The sequence below is a fragment of the Anser brachyrhynchus genome (assembly GCF_964034855.1).
Source record: "Anser brachyrhynchus genome assembly, chromosome: 6".
NCBI lineage: Eukaryota > Metazoa > Chordata > Aves > Anseriformes > Anatidae > Anser > Anser brachyrhynchus.
The window spans coordinates 17,526,264-17,548,688 of NC_137700.1; the positions used below are offsets into that span (position 1 = coordinate 17,526,264).

Here is a 22,425-nt window from a genome sequence, read left to right on the forward strand (position 1 = left end):
AATGATAGAAAAAGAAATGTGAAGAAGAAAAAGTAGAAAAGAGTAATAAAGAAAGGCTTACAAATTAATATCAAAGATACATAGAATTTTTCATCTAAACCTTCAAGAAACAAATGTCCCATAAATCTTCAGATCTGTACTTATTCAGAATGAATGAAGGGTAAAGAATTAAATTCTCTTTCGGATCAAATCTACCCATGTAAAAGATGAAGTTCCCAGACGTGACAGTCAGCTACAAAGACCCGTGTCTTAGTTTAACAATTAGAGGGTGGATTACAGAAAGGGCTATACTTTAAGAAAATAACAGATGAAGTATGAAAAACTGTACTCTTGCTACTTAAAATATCACCTTCACTTGCAACATAATCACAGTACCTAAGTTAGCATCTTGCTTGACTGCTGCCACCGGCAATTTGTACTGTCCCAGAAGTGAAAGACAGCGACCATGGCAATTTGCAAGCACACGTGCTTATGTCCTGTGCTAAATCTAGGCCTGAAACAGCCTAGCTCAACTGAAGCTTATTTTATTTAAAAAAAATTTCATTCTGATGAGGAAAAAGCTGTTCTTCACTCTGATACCCCTCCCTAGTTGTGAGGAAGGGGAAAATAATTTGTATATGTCTACAGCTCACATACGATCAAGATGCAAATGACAGAAGAAACTCCCAAATGAATTAAATTTTCATCTGGACTTGAAATTTTATCAACTTACAGTTTATTCAGCTGTGTATAGATGCCTGTTTTAGAACAGTTAAATATTTTATTTAAAGTTGTTCTATATTAAATATCAAGAAAAATAGTCTCTTTAAACTCTTTAGTTTACAAAATAGAGAAATGCAGAATGTTTGTTTTATTTCCTTAAATGGTACCATATGTACTTACCATTTCCTGTAATGGTAAGGTTGTGGGTCCTGAAACCATCTTCAGCACTCTCCAGCCCCAAAGTGGTATATGCTAGCAAGTTGTACTTTGCTCCACTGTATGTGAAAGAAAAGGCACAATTAAGTCATTTCTGCTTTGCATGGCTCAGGCAGAAATTAAAGGGAGTCTAGAGGTGCCCAAGAACACATTTGATTACAGGGGCATGCTGAGATGCAAGGCAGCACCTGCTGGTGACCACAGGTTGCTATCCCCAAGCTTCTTCCCACAGAACTCCCACATCTCCAGTTTTCCTTGTAAATGAAAACTGTCCCACAGTCTGGTCAGCTGATTCCTGTATCCTTATCTCTGACCTTGCCTCCACCCCATTGTGGTGTTCTCCCCCTTCCCTTTCTGGGGGGGGAAGTGAGAGAGCAGTTGTGGTGGAGCTCAGCTGCCCACCTTAACAAAACCACCACACGCATGTGGTAGCCCGTTCCCTCCCACCCCATGATTTCCAGGCCAACACCACGAGGCCTCATCAGCTCAGTCCCCTCAGCAACTCCCATGCCCACCTCCCTGAGACCCACCACCCGGGAGGAGATGGCTCATGTAGCCACTGCCTCTGAGCTGGCTCAGGTGTACTGGTGCAGCAGTCGCTGCCAAACCCAGGCACAAGTGCTGTGCTTTCCATGCCTCCCGCACCTTGAGGCTGCTAGAAGCATCTCTCTTCTCTGGTCAGACACCAAACAACTTTTAATAGGTTTGCAGATTTTATTCCTAGGCCTAAACCAACCAAATTTGGTAGTAGGATCAAAAATTAGTATAACCAATAGAACAACTGATGACAAGCTTTTTAAAAAAACAGGTTTAAAAATTAAGAAGTTTTATACTGCTTTTCGATGTTACTCTGCTCTTTCACTTTGACAGTGTAGATTAAATATAAACAACTTTTATAAAGTATATATACACACACACACTTAACAGTATCCAATAGTTTGAATCTTTGCATGCAGAAAATAAACCTGTGTAGAAATCCTACAACCAGTTTTGTAGCATGAAGGACTCTTTCACTTATTGTGCTTACAGGTTTCAGAATGCTACACCTTTGTTTTAGATTTTGCCGGGGGGGGGGGGGGGGGGGGGGGTGTGGAATTTTAAATATCATATTTGCAATTCAGCACAGTATGTGGAATGCAGTTCTTAGAATAAACCAGTATAAGTTTGGTACATGTTTAACCTTTTTCCCCAAATACTCTTCAGACAGAGTAACAGATTTACAGTCTAGCAATGCAGTAAGAATTCCACCTGGCTAATAGCAGTTTAAACAAAGTTCACAAGAAAACAAACCACTTAGAATCACTAACTACTCCCCCTAACAGGATCTAGCATTAAATCCCTAAAATATCTTCTGTATAGCATAAGATAGCTTAGAGCCAAAGGTGAGAACAGAGTACTGAACTGACATCACTAAAAAAATATATATGTGTTTTCCAAATGTTATCTTTCCTAATAGCAGAGTAAGCACATACTGTTTTAAAATCTTTGGCTCTCCAGAGGAACAAGGCAGATGCCTACCTAGCCCTAACCCCAGTGAAAGAAGAGGCAAAAATTATAAGACCGTTAGCAGGGAGGTCTGTTACACATCTAATTCAAGGCAATAAATAGAAAATTAAATAAGTTCACATTCTGGGGAAAGAACCACCGCTATGAAACATTTCAAGAGGGCAATCTGAACTCATCAGCATTTGAATATATTCCTTCCTAGACTGCTCCCTAACAAAAGATTCTCCATTTGTTATGTTTTGCCATCCAGTTAAGCTATACACTACCAGTCTACTTAAGCAGTACAAAAAGGTTCAGATTCTTCTCACAGATAAAACTTCTGTGCTGATTTTAGTTATTTTTTCTAAAGCATGACTAATTACCACAACAACCTTGCCAAAAAAAGTCAGCTACTTCACTTTTAAAATATGCTTCACAGTAACATTTTCTTTCTAAAACATAACAGTCATTCCTTTCAGCCAACTTCAATATAATTTGGAAGTTTTATCTGCAACTGTTTTTCAAATTTAACAGGCTAATCAGGATTATTGAGTGTGTTTTGCCTATACTTTTCACAGAAGTAGCTAACTGCCTTAAATGGCAGCTTCTTTGTACAGCAAAGAACAATCTGCCTGCTGCAGCTCATACACTATTTTGCATATCTGTAATATTTTTCCATTTAATAACTTCGCAAAAAAAATATCCCCAGCCTGCCTATGGCAAAGGCTCATTGTTAAACCTGTTTACTGATCAAGAGGCAGAGGCCCTGATGTTGCTAAGCAGACCCTGGCACAAGTTATATCTATATCACCCTATTATCAATGCATATTAATTAATACAGCTCAGATTCCAGAACCTGTTCTGGAATATTAATCTTACTGTTAAAAACCCCAGTCTTATTTTACTCATCCAGATATACACAGTGGAAGATTTGCAAGTCGAAAAAATGCCTAAGATGTTCAACTTCCAATCACATCTTAAATAATAAAGGGTGAAAATAAATATAATCTTCAGGTCATAAAAAACACCCAAATATAAAAATGTTGCAATTAGATCAGATTATGTTCTTCCAGCAAAATATCAACATGAATTTTCCAACTCAAAGATAGGACACTGAAGCCATGCCTCGAGCCCAAAGAAGGGCAATACATAATGGGCAGTAGCAACAAGCCCATGTGGAAGCCAGTTCTGCAAACGAATAAATTTGTGCTGCAAGGAGTCTCTCTGCTGACTTTGTCCAAGCGCAACTGCTAGAATTCAGTAATATAGCTGCACTAAGCATTTTTCTTCTACAACAAATGTAAATAATAATAATAAGAAATAACAAAAAAAATGAAGCAGACAAAACCGCATAAAAATGAAAAGATAGATAACTAAAAACAGAGAGAATAATAATATAACTGATATTAACAAGCTGAAGCAACCATTCAAAGCATTTTGTCACCAAGCTTTTCCAAGAAGTAACAAGTCCAACAGTCTCCTCACTAAACAGGGAGCCTTCTAAGCCAAGGAGTTTGACACAGAGGGATCGCAGAATTTCTGGAAAAGGGACCACCTCATCCCACACGTGCTCTGAGAAGAAAAGGCCCATACAAATGGAATCTACAGAGAAAAGGTGCTCTTAAAATACAGAAATTTCCCTTTTTTGTTGTTGTGGTTTAATTTCACCTGCTGGACCAGTAAAATTCTCTGGGAACACTTGAAAGATGCAATCTCTCATACTCTTAAGTGCTACATACCAAGGCCTTAATAATAAAAATCCCAAGAGGAGGCTATCAAAAAAATTGACAACTTATTTTCTGCATTTACACTTTGCTTTCCGCGCATCTTTTTTAATCAGCTAGCAAAGCCATTATTAAACACATCATTACTCATTCGATTCTGTTAAGAAATAACAGTCACTGTTAGATGGTGATTTACAGTAAAAAAATCAAACTTAAAGATGGAGGAAAGAAAATATAATAAATTACAGTTGAGAAACCCAAAGCAAAACCCAAGGGAGGAGACAGCTGTTTAGACTGTCTACTGATGCTTCTTCCTCAACAGACAGATGATCTATAGTCAAGCGAGTATGGCCAGCAAATAAGCTTGTGGTTATATCTTAAACAAACTGTACCTAACGTCATCACCCAGCTGGAGCCTGTGGAAAGCACATCCACCTAAGATGATGCACGTTGAAATACACATCGTCATTAGGTGGAACACACTGGAAAGTTAGTGATAAAATTTGCCTTGCTCTATGGCTAAGATCTCTTGGATGTGTATTTTTCAATAAAACACTAATATCAGTACACAGTAATATCAGTTGGACAAAGACTATGCTTTAATGTTTCCTTTTATAATCCAGGCAAACAGATATATAAAGCAAGACTAAGACTTCAACACCTGGTAAGAATTAGACATTGATTCCCTACTGTTCAGCCACCAGAGTGGAAGAAGAAAGAAAAGGTAATACCTTGTAAAAATTACATTCTTAAAAATTAAAAAAAAATAAAAAACAATATTAGCAGTAGTTACAATTTAGGTACTTGGCCTGCTTAAATCACAATGAAATTAAAGTAGCCTGCAAATACTAGTAGGCAGTTAACTTCATTAAAAATGCATGAAAGACTTAAGATTTTTTTTTTTTTAAAGGAAACATAGGTGAATTACTGGGAAAAGCACATATTTCTATGAACACGAGAAACCAGTAAGCGTTTTTAAAATGTTCCATGCTAAAGTCAATTAAGGACATTTCTGTTAAGCAGCTAGCAACTGTGAAATACCCTAGCCAGTCCGCAGTTTCACTGAAAAGCCAGCAAATGGAAAGGCCCCCATGTGCTCAGCAGCAGCCCAGGCACAGCAAACAGCCCTGTCAGCTTCATTAGGGGAAAGGGTGCAAGAAAGGTTTCTCCTGCCTACACACCACACTTTGACATTTCACAGAACCTGTAACTTGAAGACATGTCTACCATTCTGTAAAGAATGAGCAAAATTGCCTAGGTGCAAGAATGATATGCGGGAAGGAGTAAAGGGCAGGAATACAATAGGTAGACACACAGAGGGACACAGGCAGACAGATCACACAATTTTGATTTCTTCCAGAGATCAAAATATTACTGAGTTTGCAAATAATAGTGGATTTACCAGGTGTACAGAAGAAAGATGAAGTCTACTTGCATGGTTAAAGATCAGAACCAGGCCCCAAGGCTGAGCTACATTGTTGGAATTCACACCTACTTTCTCATTTCCTATTTAATTTTTTTCCACCTGGTTGAGTACAGAAATAATCACTTTCTTGGCAATTTTCCAAATATTGACAATATATTTAGCCCATTTCTATTTTAGAAGTATGATAAAACTCAGAATATCCATATGTAGGTCTTACTGTATGACTGGGTCAGTGAGCAAGACGGACTCAGTGCTGTCTTCTTCCAGTGCAGCTTTGAGTTTCTTCCCTGTAGCTTTGCTGAGGGATGTTTTAAGCTTCTTTGCTAGTTTCTTAGGAGTGTTTGTCACATATAAAGACTCCTCTGTACAGCAGCTATACACTTCAACCTTCACCTGGAAATCTGGTCCTGCTTCATCACTGAAGGAGGTGAGGAGTAAGTTTAAGAGTATTTGTTAATAAACTTAGTATTACACAGCCAAGGAATGCTGCTGCTACAATATATACATTAAATAACATATATTGCTAGTCAAGGGAAGGATTTATATCAGATTCAGACAAAGATATTCATTAAAATGTAATTCAAGACTAGAATACACATCAGTAACTTTCTGCTGAAGTCATGAGATGGATGTTTTAATTAAACCATAAACAATTGCAAACAGGAAATTCAATGTTTAGGTTAAAAACTGGAATAAAAACACAAAAATCATGTTATGGAAATAACACAGGCAAGACATGCAAACACACTTCAATCTGCCCTCTACTGTTGTGCAAAAATCACATGGCTGAAAACCTGTCATGCCTCTGATCCCAAATCAGATTGAACTGTTTTAGCGATATCATAGTTGCACCCTCGGCTCTTCACAGGATTTTTATTTTTAATAACATCTCACTCACAACCAGCACATTTGTCATTCATAGCATCAATTACCTGCTGCTGCAATCTGCCCACACCCTGTTGTCTGTTTTCAATTCTACCAATTCTCATATTCTCATGCCTAGTCAAACCAGAAGCCTAGCCTCATCTTTCAGGTACAAATCATTCATTACGTATCCATAAGGAAGTTATCCTAAAGGCTTTTGTAAGTTTTCCTTTATCTCTGGGCATACAAGGGAAGTTTGAATGACTTTTCCCACTGTATTTCACAGAAAATCATAGGGCTCATTTCTCCAAGAACAGTTGTATCTTTCAAGAATCAAATTTAAATCTTTGCCCCTACTCCTAACTTGAAGAAGTATTAAAGAGCAAGTCTGATTTACGGATACGTGCTCTCTCAACTACTCAGTTTTCAAGATCTTGATTTAAAGTTTTCAGTAGTTCTAGATTTCCAGTCAGTCTCCCTCAGGAGACTGAATCTAAATTGCTAATATAAAATATAAAGCAGCACACAAGAAAAAATAGAAAAAGAGAAATAGTTAAGTGTCTCTCAAGACTCTTTAAAATGTATAAAGTAACGTAAAAGTAAATAAGAACACCTTTCTATTCCTTTCCAGGTTACCTTTAAAGATAAGTAATTTCCTGTCTAGTATTCTTCCACTATGAGGGCTGTAGATGTAACACATGCTCAAATAGGTATAACAGAACATGAGGTGTGGAAAGTAACATCCGATTTAAGAAAACTGTGACTTGGGGGAACATCAAAAGAGACCATAGCCTGCTGCACAGAATACCTAAAACACTGGCTGCAACATTCATGCCTACGGAAGTGTATTTTTATAGTGCTTTCCGTTCTTCATGTTTATATGATTTTGTCCATGAGTTACAAGTTTGTTTTATCTTTAAATAAAATGACTCAGCATGGGGAAAAAAAATAAAAGAAAAGAAACACAGTTCAAGTGGTATATCTACAGCCAGGATCATTCTCTACATAAAAAAACCTACCGGAGGTGGGGATCCACCACCCACTGAAATTAACAGAAACTACTGATTCCTTTGCTCACGGGAAAACTTAGTGGACCTCAGCCAACCATATTCAGTCATATCCCCTTCCAAAAGAGAACAGGGATATTTGTATTTTATTCAACAGAGATAAATTATACTCACAATATGGTTACATTTTCAAAACAGATATCTGTTATTGCTTTATCCACAATAGCCACCTCTGTATCAAAAACCTCAGCTCCCATTCGGAACAAACAAAACACTGCGTAGCGCTGTGATCCTGGGAAGAGTCAAATAAATGTTTTATTACACCTATAACACATCACAATACTAAATGCTTCCAGTAAACAACAAAGAAGAAATGGCAATTTGAACATCTAAGAAATTGCCCTCAAATTATTCCCACCGTAAGTTTTATACCATAGGATTTTATGATAATTGAACTTTCAAAGCTAATGTATAGGTACAACATTCACATACCTACCTCTGCTTAACTTTTTTTTGTCTGATATCTAGTGGCAGTTAATGCTAATAACATCAGAAATGTTAGTAGAAATTCCATTTTCTTTAATAAAATTCATTTAAGAAAAAAAAGAAAATTGTTACAGAGTCAGTATCATTTTATGAACGTACTATATAGGATTAGACTATTTTGCCATGCTTAGCCCCTCTGACCCTATTGAAAATCAAACTGAAATCAATGCCACGTGACAGCTGGAACGGATTTGCGGTTAATCTCCATAACACAGCAAAATGCATGTACTCGAAGGCTATCTAATAATCCACTGAAAACTAACAGACAACTTTCATTTAAATTTCTCACTGGAAACAACCACCAATATACCCTTTCAAGTGCAGACAATGCATAGAACAATATGTTTAATTGGGAGTTTATTAGCTATCCAGTTAATAACATCACTATGCTTTGATTCCTCTGGAAAGTCTCCTCTGCAGGACTTTTTAAAAAACTAGGGTTTAATTGTACAGAACCATAGGACTTTGAACTGCCTCAGCTTGCTACAAACAACAACTTCAAGTTAAGAGCTACTATGCAACAAGCAGAGTAAAATATGGACCTACAGAAAGATCAAAAAAACAGGACTGAGATCAGTACGGACTTCCCCATGCAGTTTTAAGCAATTGCTTATGCCTGTAAATTTATCATAGCAGTTCATTATATCTTACATACTTTCTTTATTGCTGAAGTGATCAGAATCTTTCCACATTAATGGTATTCGGATATCTAAAGAGAGAAAAAAGACAAGGAAATTAAGGTCTAGGCAATACTGCAAAACTGTGTTCAAAATAAAATACAAAAAGTTTATTTTTTCTTTTCCTAGTGTTGTGGAGGTAACAGGACCTTTTACCCAATGAACAGTAGAACTATTTCAATTTTATTATCAACAAAAATAGATTAGTTCAATCTGAAGTGACATTTTCTTTCATAAATTATGCTAGCATAAAGACTATTTTAAACCTTATTTGAAAGTACCCTAAATAACATTTCAGAGTTGCTGTGTAACATAGTTTTGAGAGGTATTTTAGTCCATTATTATGCAAAGATGTAAACTGAAACTCTGCTTGCCTGGTGCTGGAAACCACTCCTCCAACTGCAAGAAGAAAAACTTCCAGGTTTAATGGAAAAATCGGGATACTGATATTGCAAGCATTTAAGTCTTGTTTTGCTAACCACAGAGAAAATACCACTTGTAATCACATATCCAGTTAGAATTGTCTTACTTGGTATAAAAAGACTATAGAAAATTTTTTTTAATAGAAAATATCCTTCTATACCAGGACCACAGCAGAGAGGCAATTACAGAAACATCATTTTAAATCATGCCTGTCATTTTAATATTAAGAAAGTATCTTCTTCGACAAGCTTTATAGTTTATCTACCCAATCCAATACAGCACTGAGTTATATTTTTCTCTAGTTTTGAGGGCACAAGTTTATTTCCAAACTTTCTCACTCGTCCCTTCTTACAAGCTAAATGCAGTGGGGGCTCAACTAATCCAAAGTTGGTTTCTTAAGTACAACATGATGTTGTTTAGAAGTATATGCAATATATTAAGTGACACAGGATGGCAGCAGTGAACAGCAATACCTCAGCTGTCTTTTGATAAAAATCTTCGATATTGTTATGCAGGAGCATTGCTGACTCCACTGTTCATATGAGGATAATGGAAAAATCCACATACGGTATGCTAGGATGCCAAACAGTAATGCTGTTTTTCCAACAGATTATTTGTCATGTATTCCCACAGGGAATTACACATTCAACTTCTCATTGATTTAAGTAAAGCTACATAAACATAGTCACTGTTTCAGAAGTTAAATTAAAGGAAAAATATTAATTTAAGCTAATTTTGATTATGTTACTATGGGACATCTCATTAAAGATGACATTTCCATTTTGAAACTTGCTAAGTCATCTAATTTTAAAAGTGTTCATGAAATCTAATGAACTTTCACAGTGAACTATCAGTATACAGCTTTAGACCACCACAACTTCCTAAAAATCAAAGCATCACCCTTTTCTGAAACTGCCTTTCATTTCTAAAGATGTATTTGCATAGTAAGCACTTTTTAAAGCCTTCAATTATTTTTAGAGTAAGGAAACAGATAAAAATAGGTTCCTTAAAACAGTTGCAGAAGTCTCTCAAACTCTACATATATATATAAATATTTCTATTATAAACAAAGCACAGAACACTTCTTCCCTAAAAGGCAAAGGTCGTAAATTTGTATAAATATGTGAAAATAAAGAAATATAATAAAAGCCTTTTAGCATCTTTATCCATAGCATGGCTTGAATGACAATTTTAATGTGCTTGATATTTCTTGTTAACAGTTACAGTAATTGATTAAAGATTGGTTTTGTATGTCACTTTCAATAGCACACTAGCTGAAAAATTTACACCTTAGTCAGAAAATCATCAGGATATAAATTGTCAATTGCATGAACAAGTTTAACATGTTACTTGAAAATCAGTTTTCAACTCACCCGTGGATTGAAAAAGCTGCCATTTATCAAAAACAAAGATCTATTTTCACACATCTTAATTTCAGTTACAATTAGCTATAAATCCATGTGGATTCAGATTTGATACATTCAAGCACTACAGTTTATCAGGTTTTACGCTAATGATTCCTTCTGACATTTATTAGAACTTCACAGAATAACTAAATTATGATTATGCTTTTTGATCAACATTTAATGTGTTGTCTTTTGACAAAATAATTGATTGGTAAGACACAAATTACATAATTTACACAAGTGTGGGGAATAAAAGGACTATGAAAATTTATGTATTAAGGAATGCACTCCCCACTCAGTATCTGACATACAGTTGCTTTCTGTAGGAGTGCATTCCTCAGTACCCTTAAAAAGCTGTTCCTGAACTTTCAGTGTTGGCCACGTGATCACACTTTTTTTTTTTAAATTATCTAAGCTTCTGATGCATACCAATCACGTTACACTAATATATTTATAAGTAGATGGATTAGTTTCCCCTAAAAAATCCATTCTGTATCCTCAATTCTTAAATTACATGCCCTTTCATATTACGTAGTTTACCATTGACCCTTCATCTCCAACCTCTCCCAGCCAATTCAGTCCTCGTATCTCCTGATTCCTGCTGCTTGTATTCACAACTGCCTTCTCAGCAAGGCAGGCGCATGCATATGCATGTCTGCCTTCCAAACATGCAGAGCAACCCCAGCTGCAAATCCACTGAGGGTCGGCATACAAGAGAGAAGAAATGTAGCATGCTCAATTTTCTACACAAGGAATGGGAAAGACAGGGAATGACGTATAATGGGACATCACAGATGTGAACATACTGCAGCTGTGGAAGCAGACAGGGCCTGATCTGGCATGCTAAATGGGCACAGGATGATGGGTCACAGGACGATGCAAGGAAGAACAGAGGGGGCGGGGTGTGTGTGTGTGTGGAACATGTATCAGCATCATGCCAGGATTCCCGATCAGGAATCTCACAGAGAGGCTCCTGCCCTCGTTAAGTATACATAATTACTTCCCATGTAACAGTTCTCTGCTTCTCAGACACACACAGTAGAAAATAAGGAGTTAACAGATGATCTCTACAAGGCATAAATCTCTAAGCAGAGGACAGTTAAGCTTTCCTGCTGTAAGTGGGACCTGGCCAGGCTCCCTGATATCTGAAGAGGCATGGCAGCATCCCAGCACGCACAGGCTTGAGTTCAGAATGAAGTAGTTGATACCTCTTCTCCATGATCTACGCCACATTTCTGAGGATCGTAACCTCCAGTTTGAGAACCACTATAGCAGTAACACAACAAAATTGTTAAAAGATTGCACATCGGTGGTAATATTTCACCCTCATATCCTCTTGTCCCATCAAAACTAGCTTAGTATTTTACACCCTACACAACTTGATTTTTTTTTTAAACTAAAAAACCCTTATGCAATTCTGACGTTCTGAAGATAACAGAAGTATATATGATCTTTACAGCAGATAACTCTATAAATCCAATGACAGGTACAACCATAGCACAGACAGGCAAACAGATGCTTTCATCCAACTACCATAAGGAGGAAAGACAGATATACATCCTGCAAACAGCTGTGCTGGCAGAAAACATTACTGTACCATGTGATCACCACTCTTCTTCCAGTAGAAGTTACCTTTCTTAGAGACATGTCAAAATATGCGGAATGAACTTAAACAGTTTAAGCAGAGATCCCTTCTACATTATTTTTTCAGTACAGCAGCTCAGGGAGCACTAACAGATCTGTTAGAAAAGCTAGCAGAGCAGCCATAATAAGCAACTACAGGCATGCTGAACATAGCACAGATAAAGTGATAAATTCATAGTGATGAAATTTGAGACGAGGCAAGGAAACTGTTTATCAGCCTACTGGAAATCACTAGTAAATATACTTGTTGCTAATTTGCATTGAAGCCATACCACTATACCTTTGCTCTAGTAGTTACCTGCACTATCTAAAGAACATTTATATCTGCATACTAGTTACAATTCCGCCTGCAGTTTGTTAGATCATATCAAAAGCTTGTTGGGAGGGGGAGGAGGAAGAGGATGTTTTCAGCACATTGAGTACATATACACTTACTTAGTTTTGAAAGGTATTCAGCGTTTAGTGACAGACAGAAAAAAAGCACTTCCCACTGTGAAAGTCCCTGAAAGGAAAATGTAAATGCTAGGTGGGATCTTTAAAACCAAGTGTGTGACTTAAAAGTACAAATCACCTTAAAGCACAAGAGGATTTATACCCCTGAACCACAAAAGCACTTGAAAAATATCTTGTTTGTATAATTTTGTATTACAAGCTACTGCCCTGCCAATTGGCTGCTACGGTTGACAACCCAGCCACTTACCTGATATAGCAACTTTCGCTCTGCATGCCACCCGGTCTTTTGTCCCAGTGCCTGATGACCTGCCAAAAAGAAGGAAAAAAATATGAGGTCTCCGATCTGCACATTTAGGTTTCTGTAACTCAACCCTTTAAGCATTTAAAAAACATCAGGGGATCCATATTATAGCTTATTTCAAAGTCTTTTCTTTAAAGTCAAATTCGGTCTCTCTGCTTTAAGATACAAGTCTTTAGATTCTTGAGGATAATATGGAAGGAAGGTACACCATCAATTTTCTTAATTCCCTAGAAGATCTTACTCCAAAGCTTATTTAACCTGAGTATTAAAAGAAAAGTAGATTCATCTTTCCTGTCTTTTCCAGCTCCAACAGAATCAAATACATTATCAACTTTACTCCTTCTGTACACATGAATGAACAACTTAATTTATCGATTCTATGGGTCCGGATGGGATTCATCCCAGGGTGCTTACAGAGCTGGCTGACATCATCGCGGGACCTCTCTCAATTATTTTTCAATAATCTTGGGAATCTGGAGAGGTCCCATTGGACTGGAAGCTGGCAAATGTTGCACCAATTTTCAAGAAGGGCAAGAAAGAAGACCCTAGCAGTTACAGGCCTGTCAGTCTCACGTCAGTGCCTGGTAAAATTATGGAGAAGATGATCCTTGAAGTTATTGAAGCGCACCTGGGGGATAATGCAGTCATTGGTCCCAGCCAACATGGCTTCACGAGGGGTAGGTCCTGCCTAACAAATTTGATTTCTTTTTATGATAAGATCACCCATCTAGTCGATCAAGGGAAACCAGCTGATGTGATCTTTTTGGACTTCAGCAAAGCTTTTGACACGGTTTCCCATAGGATCCTACTGGACAAAATGTCCAGCATACAACTTAACAAAGACATTGTACGATGGGTGAGCAATTGGCTGACGGGCAGGCCTCAAAGTGTTGTAAATGGGGCCACATCTGGCTGGCGGATGGTCGCTAGTGGGGTCCCTCAAGGCTCTATTTTAGGGCCAGTCCTCTTCAATGTTTTTATAAATGATTTGGATGTAGGACTAGAAGGTGTTCTGAGCAAAGTTGCCAACGACACCAAAATTGGAGGAGTTGTGGACTCAGATGAGGGTGGAAAGGCCTTGCAGAGAGATCTGGACAGATTGGAGAGCTGGGCAATCACCAACCACATGAAGTTTAACAAAAGCAAGTGCTGGGTCCTGCACCTGGGACGGGGCAACCCTGGCTATACGTACAGACTGGGTGACGAGACGCTGGAGAGCAGCCCCGCAGAGAGGGATCTGGGGGTTGTGGTTGACAGCAAGTTGAATATGAGCCAGCAGTGTGCCCTGGCAGCGAGGAGGGCTAACCGTAGCCTGGGGTGCATCAAACACGGCATCGCTAGTCGGTCGAGGGAAGTGATTGTCCCTCTGCTCTGCGCTGGTGCGGCCTCACCTCAGGTACTGTGTGCAGTTCTGGGCACCACAGTACAAAAGGACATAAAACTGTTGGAGAGCGTCCAGAGGAGGGCGACGAAGATGGTGAAGGGCCTAGAGGGGAAGACGTATGAGGAGCAGCTGAGGTCACTGGGCCTGTTCAGCCTGGAGGAGAGGAGGCTGAGGGGGGACCTCATCGCGGTCTACAACTTCCTCGTGAGGGGGAGTGGAGGGGCAGGTGACGTATTCTCCGTTATCACCAGTGATAGGACCCATGGGAACGGTGTTAGGCTGAGGCAGGGGAAGTTTAGGCTGGACATCAGGAAGAGATTCTTCACCGAGAGGGTGGTTGCACACTGGAACAGGCTCCCCAGGGAAGTAGTCACTGCACCAAGCCTGTCTGAATTTAAGAAGCGATTGGACTGTGCACTTAGGCACATGGCCTAAACTTTTGGGTAGACCTGTGCAGTGCCAGGAGTTGGACTTGATGATCTTTATGGGTCCCTTCCAACTCGGGATATTCTATGATTCTATTCTTGGTTACAGAGAAGTGTCTCATCCTCTATTAACAGAGACCAATTACAATAAGGTGTTTTGTTAATATTGTGAAGCAGACAGTTTACTAAGTAGCTAGAGTGTAAACCTCAAGCTGAACCTTAAATTGCATCAAAAAAATCTATAGAGAAGAATTTTTGTTACTCGCTATATCTGCCACTGCTCCCAACACCTAACTAAATAGGGTAAAATGAAACTTCCTAATCACTATCAATATCTTGACTTCTATAGGCAGTTGGATTATCTTCAGAACTCACAGACTGCAGACACATGTAACAAGAAATAAGAATAAACTTCATTTGAAAACCCAAGTCACTTCTAGAATTTATTCTCAGCCATCATCATCTTACCTGGATTAAGCTTTAACAAAATTCCACTATCTACCATATACAAAAAAGAACTGTAAACACACTATTAACAATCAAAGGTAAGATCTAAATGGTAGATAAATTACCCTAGGGCATGAATCTCTTTCCAAATGACCTTTGTGACAATTCAAAGGACCCCTTAACACAGAGCTTTAAGCTGAGACCAGTCAAGTGAACAACACAGCTGACCATGACTTTAAGAAAACAATGCAGCTGTTCAGATACATCTCCAAGTATCTCTGCCCTGTTCCTGACATGTGCCATCACTGTCCTGTGGTCACTGGCATCAAGGACTGAGAGTTGTGTAAATGTGTATTTGATATTATTCCATTATTAAATATATAAAAGATGAATCACTATAAAGATCATCACTTCATAGGAAAAAAGCAATACAACTGCAATAATTACACAATACCACAAGTTACAAGTGCTAGTTTTCAAAAAGCATCTTTCACAATAACTGTTGATGTAGTCAGAAAATACAGTTCTCTCCTTCAATAAATTTCTTCTGTAGAACTACATTTCTGAAAGCAAACAATAGCAGGATTATTCCTACAGATACAACTCACTGGAGCTAAGCACATATACTTGAAGAGTTTCTATGCTTAATTGCAATACAGTATTTCATTAATAACATGTCTGCACTGCAATTCTTAACATCGCATCCAAAATCTATTCCATTAGGCAAAAAATAAAGTTATTCAAATAAATCATGTATACTTTAGCTCATTCAAGAAATATAACGTAAAAACATCATTAATTAAACTGCCTTTTCTTCATATTGATGAAGTTGTACTCCATCACTTTGATGTAGTTAACAAAGTGACCAGCAGAGGGTACCAATTAACCATGATGATTCCATCATTAAAGAGACCTTAGCAACAGTAGAAAGACAGAAAAGTAGAAATTCATGTATTTTGACTTGGATAATTTTGTTTTGTTCCCTCAGGCTAGGTTAGACACTTTTTTTTTTGTCTGCTAAAGGTAATCAAGAAAATGTCTATTATGTTACCCAATATTCACATGCTGAACCTCTGTTCAATTTCAATGATAAAATCTATCCAAAAAAACATGATCTGTATTTAGTTTTCTAAAATAAAAACGATAATATTGGACTGATCTTATAAAGTAATGATTTAAAGCAACAGTAAAGAATGTATGCATGGGGGAAGACAGAAGGAAGGGTTTAAATCCAGTTTCCTAGACAGGCTGCCTAACAATGCACACACACAAAAGGCCGCTTCATAATGCTCCATTAGAATTAGAGCTTTTACTCACCGTCCCTCAGTTCCACGTGAGACTGGCTCTCCAGGTTGGTTCTGTAGCTCTGCTTGGTATGCAAGTATACGAGCATTGCAAACCATAAGGTTTTTAACCGCTTGCAAAAGTTGGTCTTTCTGCGTGCTCACTGCAAGTAGTTTACAGATGCCTTCTCGCATGCGGATTTCAAAGTTAATCTTCTCTTGGATATCATATTCCTAGATGCGCAAAAAAAAAAAAAAACTAAATAAAAATCCAACTGACATTACTCTGAATTTTAAGGAGCTCTATTTATTATACAGCTGGGATAGAAAGCCCTAGGCTTAATTATGTGCAGCCATTAAAATTGTTACTAAATGTAAAATGATTATTCTCTCTTCAGACATAGACAAGAGCACTGTCAAACAAAGGAGGTAACAGATTTGTTATACATATTATGCATGCAAATTCCAAACCAGGTGCTAAAAGTAACTCACCATAGCATCTGAAATTTACTAAAAATGAATGTGCCTCAATGTGTCATTCACAAGATAATAGAATATGGTCCTCTCATATGGTTGTTGTGAGTCCTAACTGAACAAAGCTTATAAAATAACAGCCCACTTTTTATAGTGATCCCTAGTTAAATAGTCTCTAACCTCAGGACAATATCTGAAATACTTTAAATCTGAAATTCAATCTTCTTACGTCTTTGGCCATCTTGAAAAGGGTTGAAAAACATGATTTTTTACTTATAGGTGTTCCCTGAATTGTATGTCAACCAGAAGTGAAACCAGGAGGCTATCTCAATACCTGATTACTTCAGGCCATGAACCAGAAGTCAGATAGCTGTGGTAACTTCAACATTACAGAAGAACCATGCCTTGCCTCATTGCACAGTCACACAACCACTGATTTTTTCATTCTAAAGTATGAAATAAGACAAACTTGCCTGTCAGTCACTAGAATTCTGCATCAGGGTTTTTCTGAAGGAAATATATTTTTAATGTATTGTTAAACCTTATGGAAAAGTCAACTTTTTTCTATTTATTCTCAGCGAAATGGGGTATTTCTAAATTGCATTATTCCTCACTTGCCATTTCAAACAGGTCTATCCACACCGAGCCAGAAGATAATTAAGGTGAAGGATCACAGACTGCTCGCTGTCTCCCAAAGGTGTGCTAGATGCCACAGATGACCGTGATAACCATTTCCTCATTACGTGGCCATCCCTGACCAACCCCAGTATTTCTGACAGGTACAAACCAGCACGCTATCACTACATCACTAGGTTGCATTGCAAACACATTGCAAATCAGTGTTGAGGCTTTTTCAACACTGAGGAAGAGTGCCCCAGCAACCTCTGGAATTGTAAGCACTGTCAGTTTTCATTTGTATAGTACGTCTGAAGTCAAAACAAGTGCTCTGGGGATGGATCTATAAGCAATTGCCTGAAACCAGTACAATAAACTGAATTTACAAGTTCAGTATTTCAGCTGGTAGAAAAGTACCGGCAACTCCTTTGAGCCTCAAAACAGAAGGGAACTAATCTCCCCACAATTCAAGTACCAGAGAACACCAGAGCCCACGAATGGGGCAAGGCAGACGGTTTTCTTCTTGCCTGCGGACTCACTCTGTCTGTAGCTGCCTTTGACACGAGAAAGTGACCCTTTATAGCAGTCACAAGAGGCAGGTGGAAACTCACTGCACAGTCAGCACCCATTCCCTCCTATCATTGCAGGAGTGGGTTTTATTATTTCTGAAGGCCTGATGCCATCATCTAAAGATATTTAATGTTTCAGCTGCTCCTCCATCTGCTCACAGAGCATTTCTCCTTCCAAACCACCCCCACTTGCTACCCCTAAAGAAAAAGCAGCTCCAGTCCGTAAGCCACATTCAGCACAGTGCAGCTCAAGCTGTAATGCTCTGCACTTTCAGCCACTTCAGAATCTTTTTGCAGGTTAAGGCTCTTGTTTTATTTCCCAGCTCTTCTGTTACAGATAGCGTCTCATTCTTGTCAAAAATAGGGCCCAGTGCCACACAGAAGCTTCTTCTACCCCACATCAAAAGCCAGCAAGTCACTAAGCCCACGTACACAAACCCAGTTTCCCATTTTCCTCAGGCAACATATGAAGTGTTTGTTTTTGTTTTTCCCCTGAGATCGTAAAGATCCCAGGCTTGTGTGATCAGGCAAAGTAGGACAAACCTAAGTTCTACTGAATTTGTCAGTGTTTAAGACAATTAAGTCACACAGTGAGAACAGAACAATGACTAGTCACCACCATAAAGGAGGATGTCACAGAAGAATAGAGGACTCTCCAAAATGAAGAGCTCTCCAGCTCAGGCCCGAGAGAAATGCTTGGGACGCGCACAGAAAACCATGACGGATGTCCTCTGGCACCAGTAGGCTGTCTGGTGGCAAACGCCTCCCAGAGCTAACACTGCAGGGTTTTGCTAGAAGCTCCACTGGTATTCCCCACAGCCGACGCATGGAGACCCAGAACAGCGCCAACAAACCACTCATTTTCCCCTCTGAGATTTGCTTCCCGAAGTTCCAACCACAGGCAGCGCAGGATAGAGCGGTGAGCCAACACCTCTGCCTCCCCTGCACCCATATCCACCCTTGTTCTCAGCTCTCATCCCAGAACAGTAAGCAAATAGCTTTCACCAGTCTTCTTTCATTCCAAGTCAAATTTTACACAACTCAGAAAAGCTAAGCAAGACCCACAACTGCCCCTAAGAAAAAATTACACGTTCTTCGAGCCTAAGCTAATACATCAGCTGTTATAAAGCCGAAATTCATCCCAGAAGAGGGAGATAGTACCTGCCCCTGACATCTCCCAGGGAACGTGCTCCTGCACTGACCCAGCACGGAGCGTGGCTCCTCTCCAGATCCACCACCAGATACATAGCTGTGGTGAGCAAAGGAACCCTCCCAGTTTGGGGCACCTGTATGCATCAGCACGGCAACTCTGGGAGCTACACGATGGATTTTGCCTGAGCCCCATCTCAGCCAGGCTCATGTGAAATGTTCGGGGCCAGCAGTAAGTGGCTGCTGGGCCATAGCTTCAACAGCTGTGCCACTCCAACCCCATCCGAAGGCATGACTTCGCAGCCCAATTCAGAGAATATGAAGTTCTCCACATCCACCAAAAAACATTGCTCAGCTTTCCCCCGCCGCTTCTTTCTAACAATACGAGCGCACCACCTGGGCTGGGAGGAGTGACCCAGCACTGCTCTGCCGTATGCTGCCTGCAGCTGCCCTCGCAGCCTCCCCTCTCCCCCGGCAGGGCGGAGCAGGTGACGAACAGGTGCGAGACGCGCGGCCCCGTAGCAGGAGCTGCCCGAGGAACAGCCTCTGCCTTCCCCAGGGCACGGGCTGCGACCTCCAGACGCCAACCGGGAACCGGCCGGGCACCGGGACGGGCCTCCGGGGGACCGGCCGGTCCGGACAAGACCCAGCTCAGCCCCAGTTCGGTCCCTCCCGCCCGCCCCAATCCTCACCGGCTCCGCCCGCGCCGCCCCGTGCCGCTGCCGCCTCATGGTGCCCGGCGGCGCCGCCGTTCAAATCTCCCGCCCCCCGCAACGGCCGTTGCCGGCCGCGTCATGGCGGCCCCGCCCCTCGGCGCCTCTGTGAGGCGGGGACCGCTCGGCCCCCGCGGTCCCGCGAAGGCTGCTGCCTCCGCGTTTGGCTGCAACGTTAACAGAAAGTCAAAAATAAAACCACGCCAACACTGCTGCAAAGGACAAGCTACGCCCCGGCCTGCCTCAGGCAGCCACCCTCTCTAAAGCCCTTTTATTTTTTTTTTATTTTTTTTTCCCCGGTGGTGTCGACAGCTCGCTGGGATCTGTGGCAGCTTTCCAAGAGTTTTAGATGCTAATTAGAATGATTTTGCAGTACAGTCTGTTCAGCAAATCCTAGTCTTAATAAGTCCCCAAATGTGGCTGCTAGTGGCATGAAGAGCCCGTGCCTGCAGCCCTTGCACATCTCCAGTGACATTGACTTGAGCTGGAACCCCTAAGGAACCAGTGGGAGTTACACGGATAGGACTCAGCCCTAATTAACGTGAATAGCGCCTTCTCAAGGTGGCTGCGGATCTGCTCTTGAGCTGCTCCAAATGCCCAGTTTTCCACTATGTTAGAAACATGTTACTGCAAAGCCTGGCTTTTCACACTTGCACCTGCTTCTGCTTTGGTCCTCCCTTGCATTCACGTAGTACTTTTTTTTTCTTTATACCATCAAGCTTCGTGATTCATTTGATCTGTCAGATGCTTGATTAAAAAAATGAACGTTTCACCAAACTCCTAGTCCTTCCTCTTCAGGGAACACGAGACCGAGGTTTTAAACCGCCCTCCTGTCCTGCAGGAGCTGTATGGGCGAGACATCCCCTCCGCGCTCCCACTCCAGCCAGGCTGCCCTGCCGTCACAGCACGCACGCTGACTCCAAGCGCAGATGGCTTAATGCCATCTCTATTATCCAGAGACTTGAGAGCCAGCTGGCAGCTGTTCTGCTCCCTAATTTAAGAGTAATCCCAGCAGACAGCAACAATAACAATGGAAGCATTGCCCCCGTGTTTTCTTCTCCAGGCCAGCCTCCGCTGAGGGGCACAGACAGCGGAGGCACAACCTGCCGAACAGGGAGAGCCCCGAGCAGCCTGCACTGGGGCTACTGCGCTGGCACAGAGAAGCCAGGAGCAGGTGGGGTGAATTAAACAGGGGATCTATATCCTGCCTCCTGGGGTTGCTTAAGTGAAGCATTTTTTCAGATGAATCACACCTTCACACCATCCTTTTATTTGCCACTCTCTTTGCATTGCAAAGCATTTAGCTTCCTTCTAGTATTAGGGAAACTGGATAGCAGAGGAAAGATCATTGTCTGCCTAAATCACTGCTCTGCTTGAGTGTTACATCAGCATATTATTTTAAATGTTAGGCCCATCATTTTAGTTTAGCAGGTACAAAATGTCTACACCTACTCTTGACAGCACTGCAATATTTTTCTTAATTTCTTAGTTCCCACAGCTTGCTACACCTACTCCTTGAATATCATCAGAGTGTGCCAGTAGAAATCTATTCAATTCCTATTTAGATTTCTCCTAAATGGAAATACATGAAGATTTGTACTGGGCACATGGAAAAGAATCTGCAAGGCTTTCGATAACAGATTTCTACTTACTGCATTTTAAACTGAAAAGCAAACTGCTACCATTGACTGCCATCACACATGACCCTTGTAGTCTGGTTCAATGGACAGAAACTCTGGAATTTAGGGTGTTTACCTGAATTGAATTGAAGATAGGGCTAAGATAAAAGGCAAAACTGTTAGCCTTAACTCATTCCTTCATTTCAGCCTGCTGAGGTCACTTAGTCTTCCCACTGACTGAGCTGGATACAACATTTAGTCCTGCAAAACAAACTAAATAAAGTAACTGCTTTATTGTTTTGTGCATCTGCTGCAGCTTTGACTGGATGAGGTGAAAAGTAATAATCTAGACAACAACAAGGAGCTACTGCCTAACCCTGCCAAGGTGAAAACATTGGCAAGATAAAAGTTTGAAGGTTCTGTTTTACCTGAACACTCTAAAGTAGGCATCTTCTCTAAGGCAATCACGTAGCCAATGAAGATGTCCTAAAACATGCAAGTGCATAAATTAGTTAAGATGTATCATCTGTACTTTTCTTTGATAATTAGACACAGAGGCCAAAGCAGCGTAGTGTAAACACTTATTATTTCAGGTGTTCACAGATTAATTTTACCTTGAGAGTTTCTTTACCTTCTGCTCCATTTTTTTTTTTAATATTTCACAGTCCTGCTGCTGCTGTAGTGCTCCGAATGGCACTGGGGGTCACCTCTCCGTACAATGTTTTCCTATAATATTTATGGCACCATTAACAAGACATTTATGCCAGGTGCTTCAATGAACTATTCTGTTGATAGTTTTATATTCCTGTAGAATTTCTAAAATAAACAGTAAATGGCTGAAAAAACACAAGGAATTGTTTTTCCTTTTTCCAC

At 40.2% G+C, this 22,425-nt stretch overlaps 1 protein-coding gene across 8 annotated transcripts in view; it reads right to left on the reverse strand.

The window, feature by feature from the left end:
* RTKN2 (rhotekin 2) overlaps positions 1-22,425 on the reverse strand; it is a 135,763-nt gene that overhangs the window by 17,519 nt on the left and 95,819 nt on the right. For 5 of the 8 annotated variants that reach the window (XM_080597485.1, XM_080597486.1, XM_080597484.1 and 2 more), the window contains 6 exons: positions 16,448-16,647; positions 12,821-12,879; positions 8,626-8,679; positions 7,599-7,716; positions 5,771-5,971; positions 883-977 (listed from right to left, as the gene is read on the reverse strand). In XM_080597485.1, coding sequence (XP_080453611.1) covers positions 883-977; positions 5,771-5,971; positions 7,599-7,716; positions 8,626-8,679; positions 12,821-12,879; positions 16,448-16,647 — 727 coding nt within the window. Of the gene's footprint in view, positions 1-882; positions 978-5,770; positions 5,972-7,598; positions 7,717-8,625; positions 8,680-12,820; positions 12,880-16,447; positions 16,648-19,232; positions 19,383-19,616; positions 19,885-19,912; positions 20,918-22,425 lie in introns of those variants that run through there. The other 3 variants (XM_080597490.1, XM_080597491.1, XM_080597489.1) reach the window with 3 other exon arrangements.